The sequence below is a fragment of the Borostomias antarcticus genome, assembly GCF_949987555.1.
Source record: "Borostomias antarcticus genome assembly, chromosome: 16".
NCBI classification, from domain to species: domain Eukaryota; kingdom Metazoa; phylum Chordata; class Actinopteri; order Stomiiformes; family Stomiidae; genus Borostomias; species Borostomias antarcticus.
Genome location: NC_140249.1, coordinates 2,861,536 through 2,875,567, shown reverse-complemented (window position 1 = coordinate 2,875,567; position 14,032 = coordinate 2,861,536). Strand labels below are relative to the sequence as shown.

General features: G+C 49.8%; 1 protein-coding gene across 1 annotated transcript in view; it reads right to left on the bottom strand.

Moving 5' to 3' along the window:
• Window positions 1–6,610: 6,610 nt before the first annotated feature.
• LOC311319572 (nardilysin-like) overlaps window positions 6,611–14,032 on the bottom strand; it is a 33,201-nt gene continuing 25,779 nt past the window's right edge. Inside the window, exons 29-32 of the mRNA XM_084451139.1 lie at window positions 13,842–13,932; window positions 13,607–13,723; window positions 7,920–8,009; window positions 6,611–7,613 (exon numbers count right to left, since the gene is read on the bottom strand). Of these exons, the coding sequence (XP_084307265.1) occupies window positions 7,377–7,613; window positions 7,920–8,009; window positions 13,607–13,723; window positions 13,842–13,932 (535 nt within the window). The 3' untranslated portion in view covers window positions 6,611–7,376. The remainder of the gene's footprint in view (window positions 7,614–7,919; window positions 8,010–13,606; window positions 13,724–13,841; window positions 13,933–14,032) is intronic.

Genomic DNA, 14,032 nt, shown 5'->3' with positions numbered 1-14,032 from the left:
CGTGTCTCGGGTTTTGAGAATTCGTGGTTTAATTTTTGGCCACTGTCGCTGCCGGTTTGACGGTCATCGTTTTGCGCTACAGCGCTACCGTAGCATCGTCCGGTGCTTTGCTTCCGTTAGCAGCAATTCGTTTACCGAGAACCTCTCCCGTTCGCTCTACCGCACAGCTCTCATCATGTCGTTAATTCGTGGTCTCTCTCTCTCTCTCTCCCTCTCTCTCTCTCATCTGCACAGGACTGGCGACGGCGCGGTATATCTCATCGCGTCTCCCCCGCTGACGCGCCGCGGACAGACGGACATGGATCCGGATGGCGAGTGTCACAGCTCGGCATGGCTCCGTCCAGAGGGCGGCTCGATCGGCGCAGGGAGGACAGCTGCCGCTGCTGGTCCCTCGGGGAAGCGCAGCAGCCAGTGATAGCACCTTGGGGAGGGGGGGGGGGGAGCAGCCAGTGATAGCACCTTGGGGAGGGGGGGGGGAGCAGCCAGTGATAGCACCTTGGGGAGGGGGGGGGAGCAGCCAGTGATAGCACCTTGGGGAGGGGGGGGGGGTTAAAGCGCAGCAGCCAGTGATAGCACCTTGGGGAGGGGGGGGGGGGGGTTAAAGCGCAGCAGCCAGTGATAGCACCTTGGGGGGGGGGGGGGGGGGGGTTAAAGTGCGATCGCCGATGTCCCCCATGCAGATAGTGGCTGAGTGATATAAAGAAGTAGGCTATAGGCCTAGTAGACCGATATCTCACAACTTATTTATGGGATTGTACGTATGGCTGCGAATTAAAGTTCATAGCCTTCAAATGCACGATTATCAGTGGCGTGCACAGACATGTTGGGGGGCAGGTGCTCAGTGAAAGATTAGGGCACCTTGCGCGGAGAGATGTTGACGGGGGGGGGCGGGGGGGGGGTGCTGACAGAGTTGTTTTAAAATTGTCTTACTGATCTTGTATACTGATAGCCTCACATGCTGTACTAACAACAAATTCGACCGACATTGGTCGTGTGGTGGTCATCATTACGTTAATTCCATTTACATCCTAGCGTCTGTTAAGCAGGTGGGCAGTCGACTAATTTAGGCTGTATGAGACGTATTTCACAACAGAGACAAATAAATGCAAGTTATAGTTTTGCAACTGAGGCTTAGGGGGCAAACAAGACACTCGTTTGGTTTATGTGTTACCTGGCTGATTAGCTGTCATCACTCGGGCTCTCTGGATGGGGAAAGGGCAGTGGAGGAGTAGCGCGCCTCCGTATGTGACCGCTTTTAACGTTTACCGTTGATAAAGGAAGAGAGGGAGGGGGGGGGCACAGGTGCCGCGGGGGGGGGGGGGGGGGGGGGGGCTGGCAAAGTTACTTTATTACACGCTTTTAATCGAGAATCGATCGATGTCACCATGGGCCACATACAGTAGGCCTAAACTGTTAAAGAAAAGAAAAGAAGTAACTTTCAAAAGGGCACTTGCCTTGTCCAGAGGGCAAAGGGCAGGTGCTCTAGCACCACCTCGTATCTATCTGTGCACGTCAAAGTATTCCTAAATTATTGTTTAGGATATTATCAACCACGTTTTGGTGGAGATTTTGGTCGTTGTCACGGAGGTATTATATAATCAGGTGCCGGGAGTGGGCCACGCTGGTTTGAGTCGCTGACCCAGCGCGCTGTCCAAGGTGCTGAAGTCAGTGTTTGGGCTGGGCGGGGTGTGTTTGGGCTGGGCGGGGTGTGTTTGGGCTGGGCGGGGTGTGTTTGGGCTGGGCGGGGTGTGTTTGGGCTGGGCGAGGTGTGTTTGGGCTGGGCGGGGTGTGTTTGGGCTGGGCGGGGTGTGTTTGGGCTGGGCGGGGTGTGTTTGGGCTGGGCGGGGTGTGTTTGGGCTGGGCGGGGTGTGTTTGGGCCGGGCGGGGTGTGTTTGGGCCGGGCGGGGTGTGTTTGGGCTGGGCGGGGTGTGTTTGGGCTGGGCGGGGTGTGTTCGGGCTGGGCGGGGTGTGTTTGGGCCGGGCGAGGTGTGTTTGGGCTGGGCGGGGTGTGTTTGGGCCGGGCGGGGTGTGTTTGGGCTGGGAGAGGTGTGTTTGGGCTGGGCGGGGTGTGTTTGGGCTGGGCGGGGTGTGTTTGGGCTGGGCGGGGTGTGTTTGGGCTGGGCGAGGTGTGTTTGGGCTGGGCGGGGTGTGTTTGGGCTGGGCGGGGTGTGTTTGGGCTGGGAGAGGTGTGTTTGGGCTGGGCGGGGTGTGTTTGGGCTGGGCGGGGTGTGTTTGGGCTGGGCGGGGTGTGTTTGGGCTGGGCGGGGTGTGTTTGGGCTGGGCGAGGTGTGTTTGGGCTGGGCGAGGTGTGTTTGGGCTGGGCGAGGTGTGTTTGGGCCGGGCGAGGTGTGTTTGGGCTGGGCGGGGTGTGTTTGGGCTGGGCGGGGTGTGTTTGGGCTGGGAGAGGTGTGTTTGGGCTGGGCGGGGTGTGTTTGGGCTGGGCGGGGTGTGTTTGGGCTGGGCGGGGTGTGTTTGGGCTGGGCGGGGTGTGTTTGGGCTGGGCGAGGTGTGTTTGGGCTGGGCGGGGTGTGTTTGGGCTGGGCGAGGTGTGTTTGGGCTGGGCGGGGTGTGTTTGGGCTGGGCGGGGTGTGTTTGGGCTGGGCGGGGTGTGTTTGGGCTGGGCGGGGTGTGTTTGGGCTGGGCGAGGTGTGTTTGGGCTGGGCGGGGTGTGTTTGGGCTGGGCGGGGTGTGTTTGGGCTGGGCGGGGTGTGTTTGGGCTGGGCGGGGTGTGTTTGGGCTGGGCGGGGTGTGTTTGGGCTGGGCGGGGTGTGTTTGGGCTGGGCGAGGTGTGTTTGGGCTGGGCGGGGTGTGTTTGGGCTGGGCGGGGTGTGTTTGGGCTGGGCGAGGTGTGTTTGGGCTGGGCGGGGTGTGTTTGGGCTGGGCGGGGTGTGTTTGGGCTGGGCGGGGTGTGTTTGGGCTGGGCGAGGTGTGTCTGAGCGGTCACGGGGGGAGCCCTGCTCCTATAGGCCAGGCCGCCTCGCAAACGTTAAGACCACGGTATATTTGAACATATTAACATTTGAAAGCTAAAAAAAAAGAACTTTAAAAGACGGATCCGGCCTCATGGAGGTGAACTGATTAAATGAGTTTTCAAACTGGAGAATATTCAACTACTAGCTAGGCTAATGTGCAGTGAACTTTATTTGGAAGCGGAGATTACTTTTGTGGGATAAAATAAAAGCTGCTTCTTTAATCTTGGATAATTTGTAGTGTAGGCTACAGTAAGTCCCGGGAATCCAATCCAGAATGTCTCTTTATGGCCGAGAGTTTGATGAAGACACGCAGTCCAGCGGGGAACGGTTAGATCACTGCCCAAATGAAATAAAAGAGTCAACGCTTGGCGCCGCCTAGTCGATACAGTCCACTGCACTGATTAATTCCAAATCTGCACTATGGACGCACACACGCACACAATCCATTAATCTCTCGCAATCATAAACCTGTCTATCCGTCCTCTCTCTCCTCTCTTACAAACACAGGCATACTGCTGCAAGAGAAAGATATAGTAGAAAGAGAGAGAGGGAGAGAGAGATAGAGGGGTGTTGTGGAAATTTCTGTCACTGAGTATCGTTCAGGAGAGATTCAATGCCAACGTTCTAAATTTAACAAAGTTTATTATAAGCAAGCAGCACAGTAGCCACATACAATACATACAAAACTGTTAAGATTTGGGCCGGGTCCGCCCCGGCTCGCCCCCTGCTCCCAGTCCAGACCCTCGCCCCTGCCCCGGACCCCTGGTCCACTCTGCTCGCTCCCGGTCCAGACCCTCGCCCCTGCCCCGGACCCCTGGTCCACTCTGCTCGCTCCCGGTCCAGACCCTCGCCCCTGCCCCGGACCCCTGGTCCACTCTGCTCGCTCCCGGTCCAGACCCTCGCCCCTGCCCCGGACCCCTGGTCCACTCTGCTCGCTCCCGGTCCAGACCCTCACCCCTGCCCCGGACCCCTGGTTCGCCCTGCGCACCCCCTGTGCCCCCTGGACCTTCCTGGACCCTGAGCACCTCCCCTCCCAGTGACTGCCCCTGCACCCCCAGAGACTTTTGCACACGCTGTTCACGTTGTCACTTGGTTTTGTTCTGCCTCTGTATGGTCTTGTGTTCGTTGTCTTATCTTCTATGTTGGTTTGTGTCCTCCCAGCCCCAGCTCTAGACAACTGTCCCCTCACTAGTCCCACGTCACTCCAGTCCCTCCACTCCTGGCCCTCTAGCTCCCCCGTCTAGTGTTCTGCCCTGTCCCATTCCCTGTCCTAGCCCCATTCCCTGTTCCCTTCCCTTGTGTCCTAGTTCCTCTGTCCTTGTGTTGGTGTCTTGTTGGAATCCCTCCATGTCCTTGTCGGGGTGATTGTCTGCACCTGTGTCTCGTTATGTCTCGTTGCACACCTGTACGTTGTTCCTTGATTGTTATCCCAGAGTATATGGCTGCATCCCAAACGGCTGAAAGGAGGAGGCATCACGTCACGTCCCAATCCAATATTTACAAACATGCTGCCTGCTGAGGTGCCTCCGACTGGGCAGATTTTGAAGGCAGCACAGATGTATCCTTCGTTCATGGATGTATTAATGTGTTGGTCACAATATCCCACAATCCCACGCTCCCGCTCCACTGCTCCGACCAAAAGAGCAATTTTGGAGAGCAATTTTGTCTCCATGACTTAATATGTCACTTTATGAAGTTTGAATATTTTTTCAGGCGAGAAAGTAACCATGCAGATTCCCAAAATGTATCCAGTTCATCAAAATAACCCGTTAAAGGTATAATATGTTATATGTGGATTAAAATAAACATAAAAATAAACATACTTTTACGCTTGTCATAGAATTTACAACTGGCCTCAAGACCTTTCTATTCCAAACACCTTAAACCTTTGTCCAACCGTTCACATAGCTGTGCTAACCTACAAGATGGCCTCCAGGAGGCCATACACCTAGAAATCTGTCTCCACCAGAATAACCATCCTGTCCCTTTGTCTCCAAGAAATTGCTGCCTTTTCCAATGTCACATGTCTGTATTCTCGGCCACGCCTGCCATTTGACGTACAATGGATTAGCCAATCACTAGTCTTGGACCCGAGGAACATAGAACCCTTTTTTGGGGGGAACATTTATTTATTTAAATTAAACAAAGTTTATTACATGCAGGCACACAAGCAGCACAGTAGCCACATACAATAGCCTACATACAAACTGCACAATAACATACAAACACCCCTCATAACCGGTCTGGAGAAGGGGCCCGTCAAATCTCAGCTGCTTCATGCACACAGCAGTCTGCAATGTGAGAAATGGCGTTCCAGATCTGCGGTTACAGTCAACATTTACACAGTCAAAGGCAGCAACCGTGGTGTCTGAGTGACTTCCCTGCCCTCGCTTCCGCTTCCCACCCCCAAGCCCAGGTGGATTCCTGTTGTCCACAGAGACAGTTGGTGGCGAGGACCGTGAGCGAAGACGATCAAGGGTGCTTAGTTCTACAAACAGAAGATGGTAGATGCACAATATTCTGTCTACGCAAGGAATGAGAGGCGAGGTCTAACTGTCCAAAACAACATAGTCTGTTAAATTCCTTCAACTGAGGTATAATATGTTAAGGGGCTCAACTATCTAATAATACTGAATTTCCATTACAGGGGGTAATGAAAGAGAGAGAAAGAGCGAGATGAGGGGACCGCATACTCACCGCATGGCTGGAGTTCATTAATGCCTTGGCATGTGTCCGTGGATGAAATTAGAATGACAACAGGAATGTTGAATTCAGAATCCACGGGGCGCAGCCAGGGTGTGTGAGAGAATGTGTGTAAGGTAAATTAGCCCATGCTGCCTGATTCATGGGCATGCCTGTCGGTGTGGATTTGTGCCGCTTGCCTGGTGTTTAATCACCCCAGGTTCTCTGTAGCATCTCGCATCCAGTTTAAAACTATGGTACTAGCCTACAGGGCAATTAAAGGAACAGCCCTCTCCTACCTCCAGGCCATGGTCAAGCCCTACACCCCCTCCTGACCACTACGCTCTGCTACCTCGGGGCGACTGGTTGCTGCGTCATTCCGAGACCCCTGCGGTCGATCGGCACAGTCACGGCTCTTCTCTGTCCAGGCCCCGCAGTGGTGGAACGAACTGCCCACTGACATCAGGACAGCGGTCGCTGCCCATCTTTCGCCACACGCTCAAAACTCACCTGTACCTTGTATTTTTAGCTTTTAGTTGCACTTTGGCTTCAGCACTAGATTTATGCTTTGAGTCACTTGTTTAGAAAGGAGATGCACATGTCAGTTCTGGTAAGCAGTAGTACACGCAGGCACGCACGCCTTCAGGCCAGTGACGCACAAACTGCTAGGTCTCTAATAACTGGTTTGGTTGATTCTAACACCGACCCAAGTTGATGGTGTTGGTGTCCATGTTGACCATGATACTGCTGACTGGACACTCAGACGACCAACAGAGAACTCACATCAGCATTCTGTTTCTGAGTATCATTCTTTTCGTTCAATTCTGTTTATTTTACAGTTTCATATCACAGCATGACCGTGTTAGTTACAGCAGTTCACTGCAGAGCTCAGAATAAAACACCCACTCGCACACGCACGCACACACACACACACACGCACGCACACACACACACACACTTCTTTAGCATGGAAGTCCTCTTGGCTGAGGAAAAAATCCCAATTCCATTTTGAACCCCTACACCCCTCAAACAGTATGTAAACTCTCACAAGGTGTTGAAAGATCTCTGAGGCTAAGATAGTAGAGAGCAGCAGAAATTCACTTTGGCACAAAACAAGACGATGTGAAGCCCACGCCATGATGACCGCCACCGTGCCCTCCCAGCTGAGCGCCAGCCGAGGGGCGGGAACTAGGAACTGGAACGCAGCGCGGCCAGAGACGCCGGTCTCTGAGATCGGCCGTCTCCACATCCCACACCCGTGTTCCAAGTTCCTGACCTTGGCCTGACCCCTGATTCCTCAAACCCCGATTGGCTCACAGGCCACAGGAGTCATGGGTCAAGGGACAGAACCAATCCAAAGTAGGTTTGTGAGCGACTATCTTGAATGTAGAAATCTCCAGACGTTTGGTAGGCAGAGATCTCCAATTGTCTGGTATCACAAGACTAGGGCGTCCCAGTCTTCTTCTACGCTGTGATGTGCTTCTCCCGTCCCGTCTGAGCACAGACAAACCGGAGGAGAGAGAGAGGGAGAGAGAGATGGAGAGAGAGAGGGGCAAAGAAGGGATTATAGAATAATGAGAGAGAGAAAGTAGCTACTGTAGGTGAAAGGGGAGAGAGAGAGAGAGAGAGAGAGAGAGAGAGAGGGGAGGGGAGGGGGAGGGGGTACTGAGGAGATCTCTGGAGGTGAGTGATGTCCCAGAATGCCTCGGTAACTGTCTGAGCTTATTTCAGGATCTTGTGGTAGGGGAAGAGGGGCAGACTCCGGGTGAATGCAGGAATGTCCATGATGACCGTGGCGTCGGCCATCTTGGGAGAGGCGGGGAGGAAGGTCAGTTTGGACACCTCGCCGTAGGAGGAGCTGGCATCCTCCTCGTCCTCCTCTCCACCCTCCCTCTCTTTCTTCTTACGACGGCGGTCGTCATCAGGGGGGTCGTTCTCCTCTGGTCCAAATCCCACCACCTGACAAAACATGCCAGGGTTAGAACACCCACACACACACCGCCTGACAGAAACACGCCAAGGTTGGCGCACACACACCGCCTAATGGAAACACGCCAAGGTTAGAACACACACACTCACACATGCGCAAACAAACACACACACACGCACACACCACCTGACAGAAACACGCCAAGGTTGGCGCACACACACCGCCTAATGGAAACACGCCAAGGTTAGAACACTCACACTCACACATGCGCAAACAAACACACACACACACACACACACACACACACACACACATAATGAGGTACAGGTACTTACATGCACACTGAGTTTCCTGCAGTTCTGTCCACGGTGCTCCATGTACCAAGACACCAGCTCTGCTCTGGTCATCTGCCTCAGGGCCTCGATCTACACACACACACACACACACACACACACACACACACACAAACATTCATAAACATATGGATTATGGCTGTGTGTGTGTGTGTGTGTGTGTAGATATATGGAAGCCTTTATTTAGACAGGGAAGAACATACGGACACATCTCTTTTACAGATGTGCCCTACTTATAAACAACATATACAGTAATTCAGTGTCAGAGTACAGAAAAATACAAGAACAGTGACATTGTACAGACAACAATGACAATGTACAAGCTTACAATAAACAAAAAGTACAGTAATACAGTAGCAGAGTACGAAAAATACAAAGTAGTGACAGCGTGCAGGATACAGAGAAGAATAATTTGTTTAATACAGTACAGTAAGGAAATGACTAGCCTTAAAGTACGGTAAGGAAATGAGTAGCCTTAAAGTACAGTAAGGAAATGGCTAGCATCAATGGTATTTACAAACTACAGTCCCATAGGTATCAGTTAATGATTCTTTAAGTGTTTGCAGGGAATAAGGGATGGGAGCATGTTTTGTTTGTGAAAGGAGTTCCAGAGTTTAGGGCCCTCAATGTGAAAAGTGAAAGGAGTTCCAGAGTTCAGGGCCTTCTAACTGTAGGGACGTTTAGAGCTAGTGATACAGGTGAGCTAGTGATACAGGTGAGCTAGTGATACAGGTGAGCTAGTGATACAGGTGAGCTAGTGATACAGGTGAGCTAGTGATACAGGTGAGCTAGTGATACAGGTGAGCTAGTGATACAGGTGAGCTAGTGATACATGTGAGCTAGTGATACAGGTGAGCTAGTGATACATGTGAGCTAGTGATACAGGTGAGCTAGTGATACATTGTGAGCTTGTGGGATAGTTGGAAACATGAAATGAGAGGAGGCTGGATAGGTACAGAGGTGCTTCAGAGGGCTCGATACATAAATAACACTCCATGTTGTATTCTCCTGAATCTTAAGGCACTATGATACAGTAGGGTCAAGCGACTTAAGAACAGAGGCTGAGGCATGCATGTACAGGGTGTCACCATAGTCAAGAATTGGCAGGATGTTTGTTTACATAATTATTTTCCTACTCTCCTGGGTGAAACATGATTTGTTTCTATATATAAATCCAATTTTAGGTTGTTTCTCAAATAAGTGATATCGTGACAGAAGGATAGATTATAGTCTAGCCAGATATAAATATAATCCTGCAGAAATTCAATTTCTGTGTTCTGTAGAGTGGTGAGATGCGCCAGCGACGGATTAGGGCTCTTGATGGAGAAGATCATTCATTTAGTTTTACTGGCATTTATAACCAGTTTCAGATTTGCTAACGAGTGTTGAATGGAATTGAAAGCTGACTGAAGTAGCAGAAAGGCTTCGCTGATGGTACTCATGGTACTGTTGTGTACCGTGAGTACCATGTCATCAGCATAGAAATGAACAGTACAGTTGGAAAGATTAGAAGCAATATCGGTGATGCAAATGGTAAAAAGTAAGGGACCAAGAATAGATCCTTGAGGGACTCCTTCCTTTAGGGTCAGAAAGGGAGATTAAGGTTGCGATCACACCAGAAAGTCCGAACCAAGGACCAGAGCAAATGAGTGACGTTGCAACATTGTTGCAGTTTTTTTTGGTCTGGTTCGTGTTCACAAGGTCATTTGTGTAATCGAACCAACACATGTAAACAAATGTCACGTGGTCGTACAGGTTGCTCATCTATTGGCTAGAAAAATTAAGACGGAAAATCTATCATTAACCACAATGTCAGTCCCCTACTGTAGGCTATTGGAATCCATTTACCCCGCACCAACAAACAACGTGTCCACAGCCAAATCACAATTTTATATAGGGTCCATAGTGATGCACTAATAGCCAAATATTTGCACTACTCACCAGATTATGTCCGCATTGTAATCCAAATACGATATAACGCCCCTTTCGATTGAGAGGATGACAATTCTATCTGTCCTTGGATGTGCATAAAAAAGGCCGTAGGCTATTGATTTCGAGAAAGTGCCCTTCCCAAACAACTGTAACGTGGATGGTTAATTATGTTTTTGAAGAGTGATTTTACAGATTAGGAACTTTCAATCAATCTATCTATCAATTGATCTATCAGTTAGTTAGCGCCGTTTCTTGTGATGTCTGTGTGTCCAGATGCTGCGCCAGGGCAAAATGAAATCTCACATTTTGATTGCGGTTCAGTGTCTCTATTTCACAAAGTTTATGCACTGATTTTCGTGCCTTCTTTAACTGAAAGAAGGTGCAAAAATCAAGTTTTATTCGGATTTGTATGGGTAGGCCAGGCTTACCCTGGTTTATAGGAGCAATCGCCACTGTTTGATAGATAATCCTGAAACCAGTTGCATGCACCTCATGTCTCACCTCTCTGTCGTAGAGGTACTGCTGGGTGTGTGTGTGTGTGTGTGTGTGTGTGTGTACCTCTCTGTGCAGCCTGTCGTAGAGGTACTGCTGGGTGTGTGTGTGTGTGTGTGTGTACCTCTCTGTGCAGCCTGTCGTAGAGGTAATGCTGGGTGTGTGTGTGTGTGTGTGTGTGTGTACCTCTCTGTGCAGCCTGTCGTAGAGGTACTGCTGTGTGTGTGTGTGTTTGTGTGTGTGTGTGTGTGTACCTCTCTGTGCAGCCTGTCGTAGAGGTAATGCTGGGTGTGTGTGTGTGTGTGTGTGTACCTCTCTGTGCAGCCTGTCGTAGAGGTACTGCTGGGTGTGTGTGTGTGTGTGTGTACCTCTCTGTGCAGCCTGTCGTAGAGGTAATGCTGGGTGTGTGTGTGTGTGTGTGTGTACCTCTCTGTGCAGCCTGTCGTAGAGGTAATGCTGGGTGTGTGTGTGTGTGTACCTCTCTGTGCAGCCTGTCATAGAGGTAATGCTGGGTGTGTGTGTGTGTGTGTGTGTGTGTGTGTGTGTACCTCTCTGTGCAGCCTGTCGTAGAGGTAATGCTGGGTGTGTGTGTGTGTGTGTGTGTGTACCTCTCTGTGCAGCCTGTCGTAGAGGTAATGCTGGGTGTGTGTGTGTGTGTGTGTGTGTGTGTGTGTTAGGGCTGGGACTTTTGCCCCAAAATCATATTCGAAGTTCGTTTATTTATTAATAATAATATTCGAATATATTCGAATTATTATTAATAATATTTTTACCATTAAATTCTTACAGAAAGACCTACCTAGGTATTAAAATAAAGTTGTGCACATTCTGTCCACTAGTGGGCATTGTATCATAGGCAATATCGATAAGCAATGATGTTTTCAGAAGCAAATACAAGTCTTTGTCAACAACCGTTCTTTTAATTTATGTCAGACCCTGGCTTGAACAGTAGGTTTTCACTGTTTGACAAAAATAAATAAAAATAAGCCAGTCAGGCTAGGTACTGAAAGACAAATAAAAGATAAATAAAGGTAGTAGGATGTATATCCCATTAATCAAACATGTAGCCTAGGCTAAATCAGAACTTGCCATTATGGGCTATCTGGCTGCAGTATGTAAGACTCAACAACCCTCGTCAACCAGGAGCCGGTTGCACCAGTCATTACTAAGTGGTGACTAGGCCTATAACCTAAGTGGTGACTAACTCGAGATTTGGTCACTACTAAATTTAAATGGGTTGCACCACTCACGACTAGTTCCTAGTAACAACTAAATATGTACACCACCCTGGGAGGTGGTGTAAGTGATGACTAGTGCGAGGAAGTAGCGTCTTCAACTCTGCTATTAGGACGGAGGTGGGCTGAAACATTGTAGCTAAATCTGTCGGTGGAAAAATTATTTTTTTTAGCAGATGTCTTAGTTATATCAAGATTAAGCTAACTATTGGCACCGGTGTGCTTATTGGTGTCATATTTAATAAGTTTGAGTAATTTCACGATCGAGCTAGCTAACCACCTTTAGCTCAATTGGCTCAGTTGCTGGTTAGCGATGAGAGGGGGAGTCCCAGCCCAGCTGATAACCCTCCGTTGCGGGTTGGGGGGATGCAACGGTCGGCTGGGATCCTCATAGTTAACCAGCAACTGGTCAGTGGACTGTACCAGGCAGCCTACGGTATGTCTGAATAAAAGGTTATCAAACAAGCTTGGGAACTAGCTGGCTAGGATAATTTAAGCATAACAATCCAACGGCTAACTCCCCCAAAAGAACCCCTCCACTGCACAAGCACCAACTCCAATAATAATAATAAGCACAAGCTACCGAGTGCAACGTTAGCCTTGCTAACGGAGATAATGAATTTGGAGAAGAGTGTTGCAGCTGGTGCTAAACGAGGCAAAGGAAGAATATTGTGTGGACTATTATCACATCCATTTCACAGTTGGGATTATACAGAAAGGTGAGGATCGAGCCTGTGTTGGATGACCAACTCAAATGCCTGGCTAGCTCAATATTGTTGTAAGTTTAACATGAATCGCATATGCGAGCCGGAGCCCGTCGCTTTCACTGGATGACTCGTGAAGCATGCTACATTTATCTCGCATACTAAACATGTTTTCGTGGAGTAGTACAGGTATGTACTAAATCGTATGTAGTAGGCGAGTTGCAGTATGTACTATATAGTATATGGACATTCGGACACGGCCCAAGCTCCTTGGTAAGGGCTGGGTAAGGGCGATCAACCTCCTTGTTTACATTTTTACTTGCCGATTGGCTATTTGGATCCTGCCGTCAAAGTCATACAACGACTATTTTTTAGTAACTAGTTAGTAGTTACTAGTTAAGACATCGCCTAAATTGCCGTGGTGCAACCGAAATAAGATACCAACTAATATGCGGCTAACTAGTAGCAACTAAGAGTTTAGTCAGTGTTTAGGCGTGACTAAATGCTTGGGTTTAGACAAACTGGTGCAACCCAGTCTAGGGGTATAGATTTCGATCTCCTCCAGCGTGATTGTGGGCGTTGGCGAGGCCATTGTTCTGCTAACTAAGTCCTACAGGAGCCCAGGTGTCCAATAGCCTTGCTAATGAGCTCGCGATTGCAACTTCACCAGGCGTGAAAAACCCTCTGAATCTGAATCAAAAGCAACGTTTGCTAGCCAACACATTTACAAAACTTACAGGTTCGAATATTAAGGGCTGCCTAATATTCGTTCGAATACCAGTATTTCTGTCAATATTCGAATTATATTCGAATCCCGAAGTTCGGACTCCCAGCCCTAGTGTGTGTACCTCTCTGTGCAGCCTGTCGTAGAGGTACTGCTGGGTGTGTGTGTGTGTGTACCTCTCTGTGCAGCCTGTCGTAGAGGTACTGCTGGGTGTGTGTGTGTGTGTGTGTGTGTGTGTGTACCTCTCTGTGCAGCCTGTCGTAGAGGTAATGCTGGGTGTGTGTGTGTGTGTGTGTGTACCTCTCTGTGCAGCCTGTCGTAGAGGTACTGCTGGGTGTGTGTGTGTGTGTGTGTGTACCTCTCTGTGCAGCCTGTCGTAGAGGTACTGCTAGGTGTGTGTGTGTGTGTGTACCTCTCTGTGCAGCCTGTCGTAGAGGTACTGCTGGGTGTGTGTGTGTACCTCTCTGTGCAGCCTGTCGTAGAGGTACTGCTGGGTGTGTGTGTGTGTGTGTGTGTGTACCTCTCTGTTCAGCCTGTCGTAGAGGTAGTGCTGGGTGTGTGTGTGTGTGTGTGTGTGTGTACCTCTCTGTTCAGCCTGTCGTAGAGGTAATGCTGGGTGACCACCTCAGCCCAGTTCCGGTCCACCTCGTCCCCCACGTGTGCGTCAGGACACTCCTTCAGCTTGACCAGTGCCGTCACCTGGAGGGACACAAGTAATACACACAGATCACACACACACAAACGCTGCACACCACACATACACACACACCGCACAAACACACACACACACTCACTCAGTATTGATATACACACAAACCTGAGTTTTGAAGGCCGCTTCAGTCATCGCACTAATCTTCTCTGCATAAGAAGAAAGAAACTCCTCGATTTTCAGCTCCACCAACTCGGTACTGAGAGAGAGAGAGGGGGGGGGAGAGAGAGAGTGAATGAGAGAGAGAAGAAAGAGAGAACAAAAGGAAGTGAGTTGAAAGCGAGAGTAGGGAGTTTGGA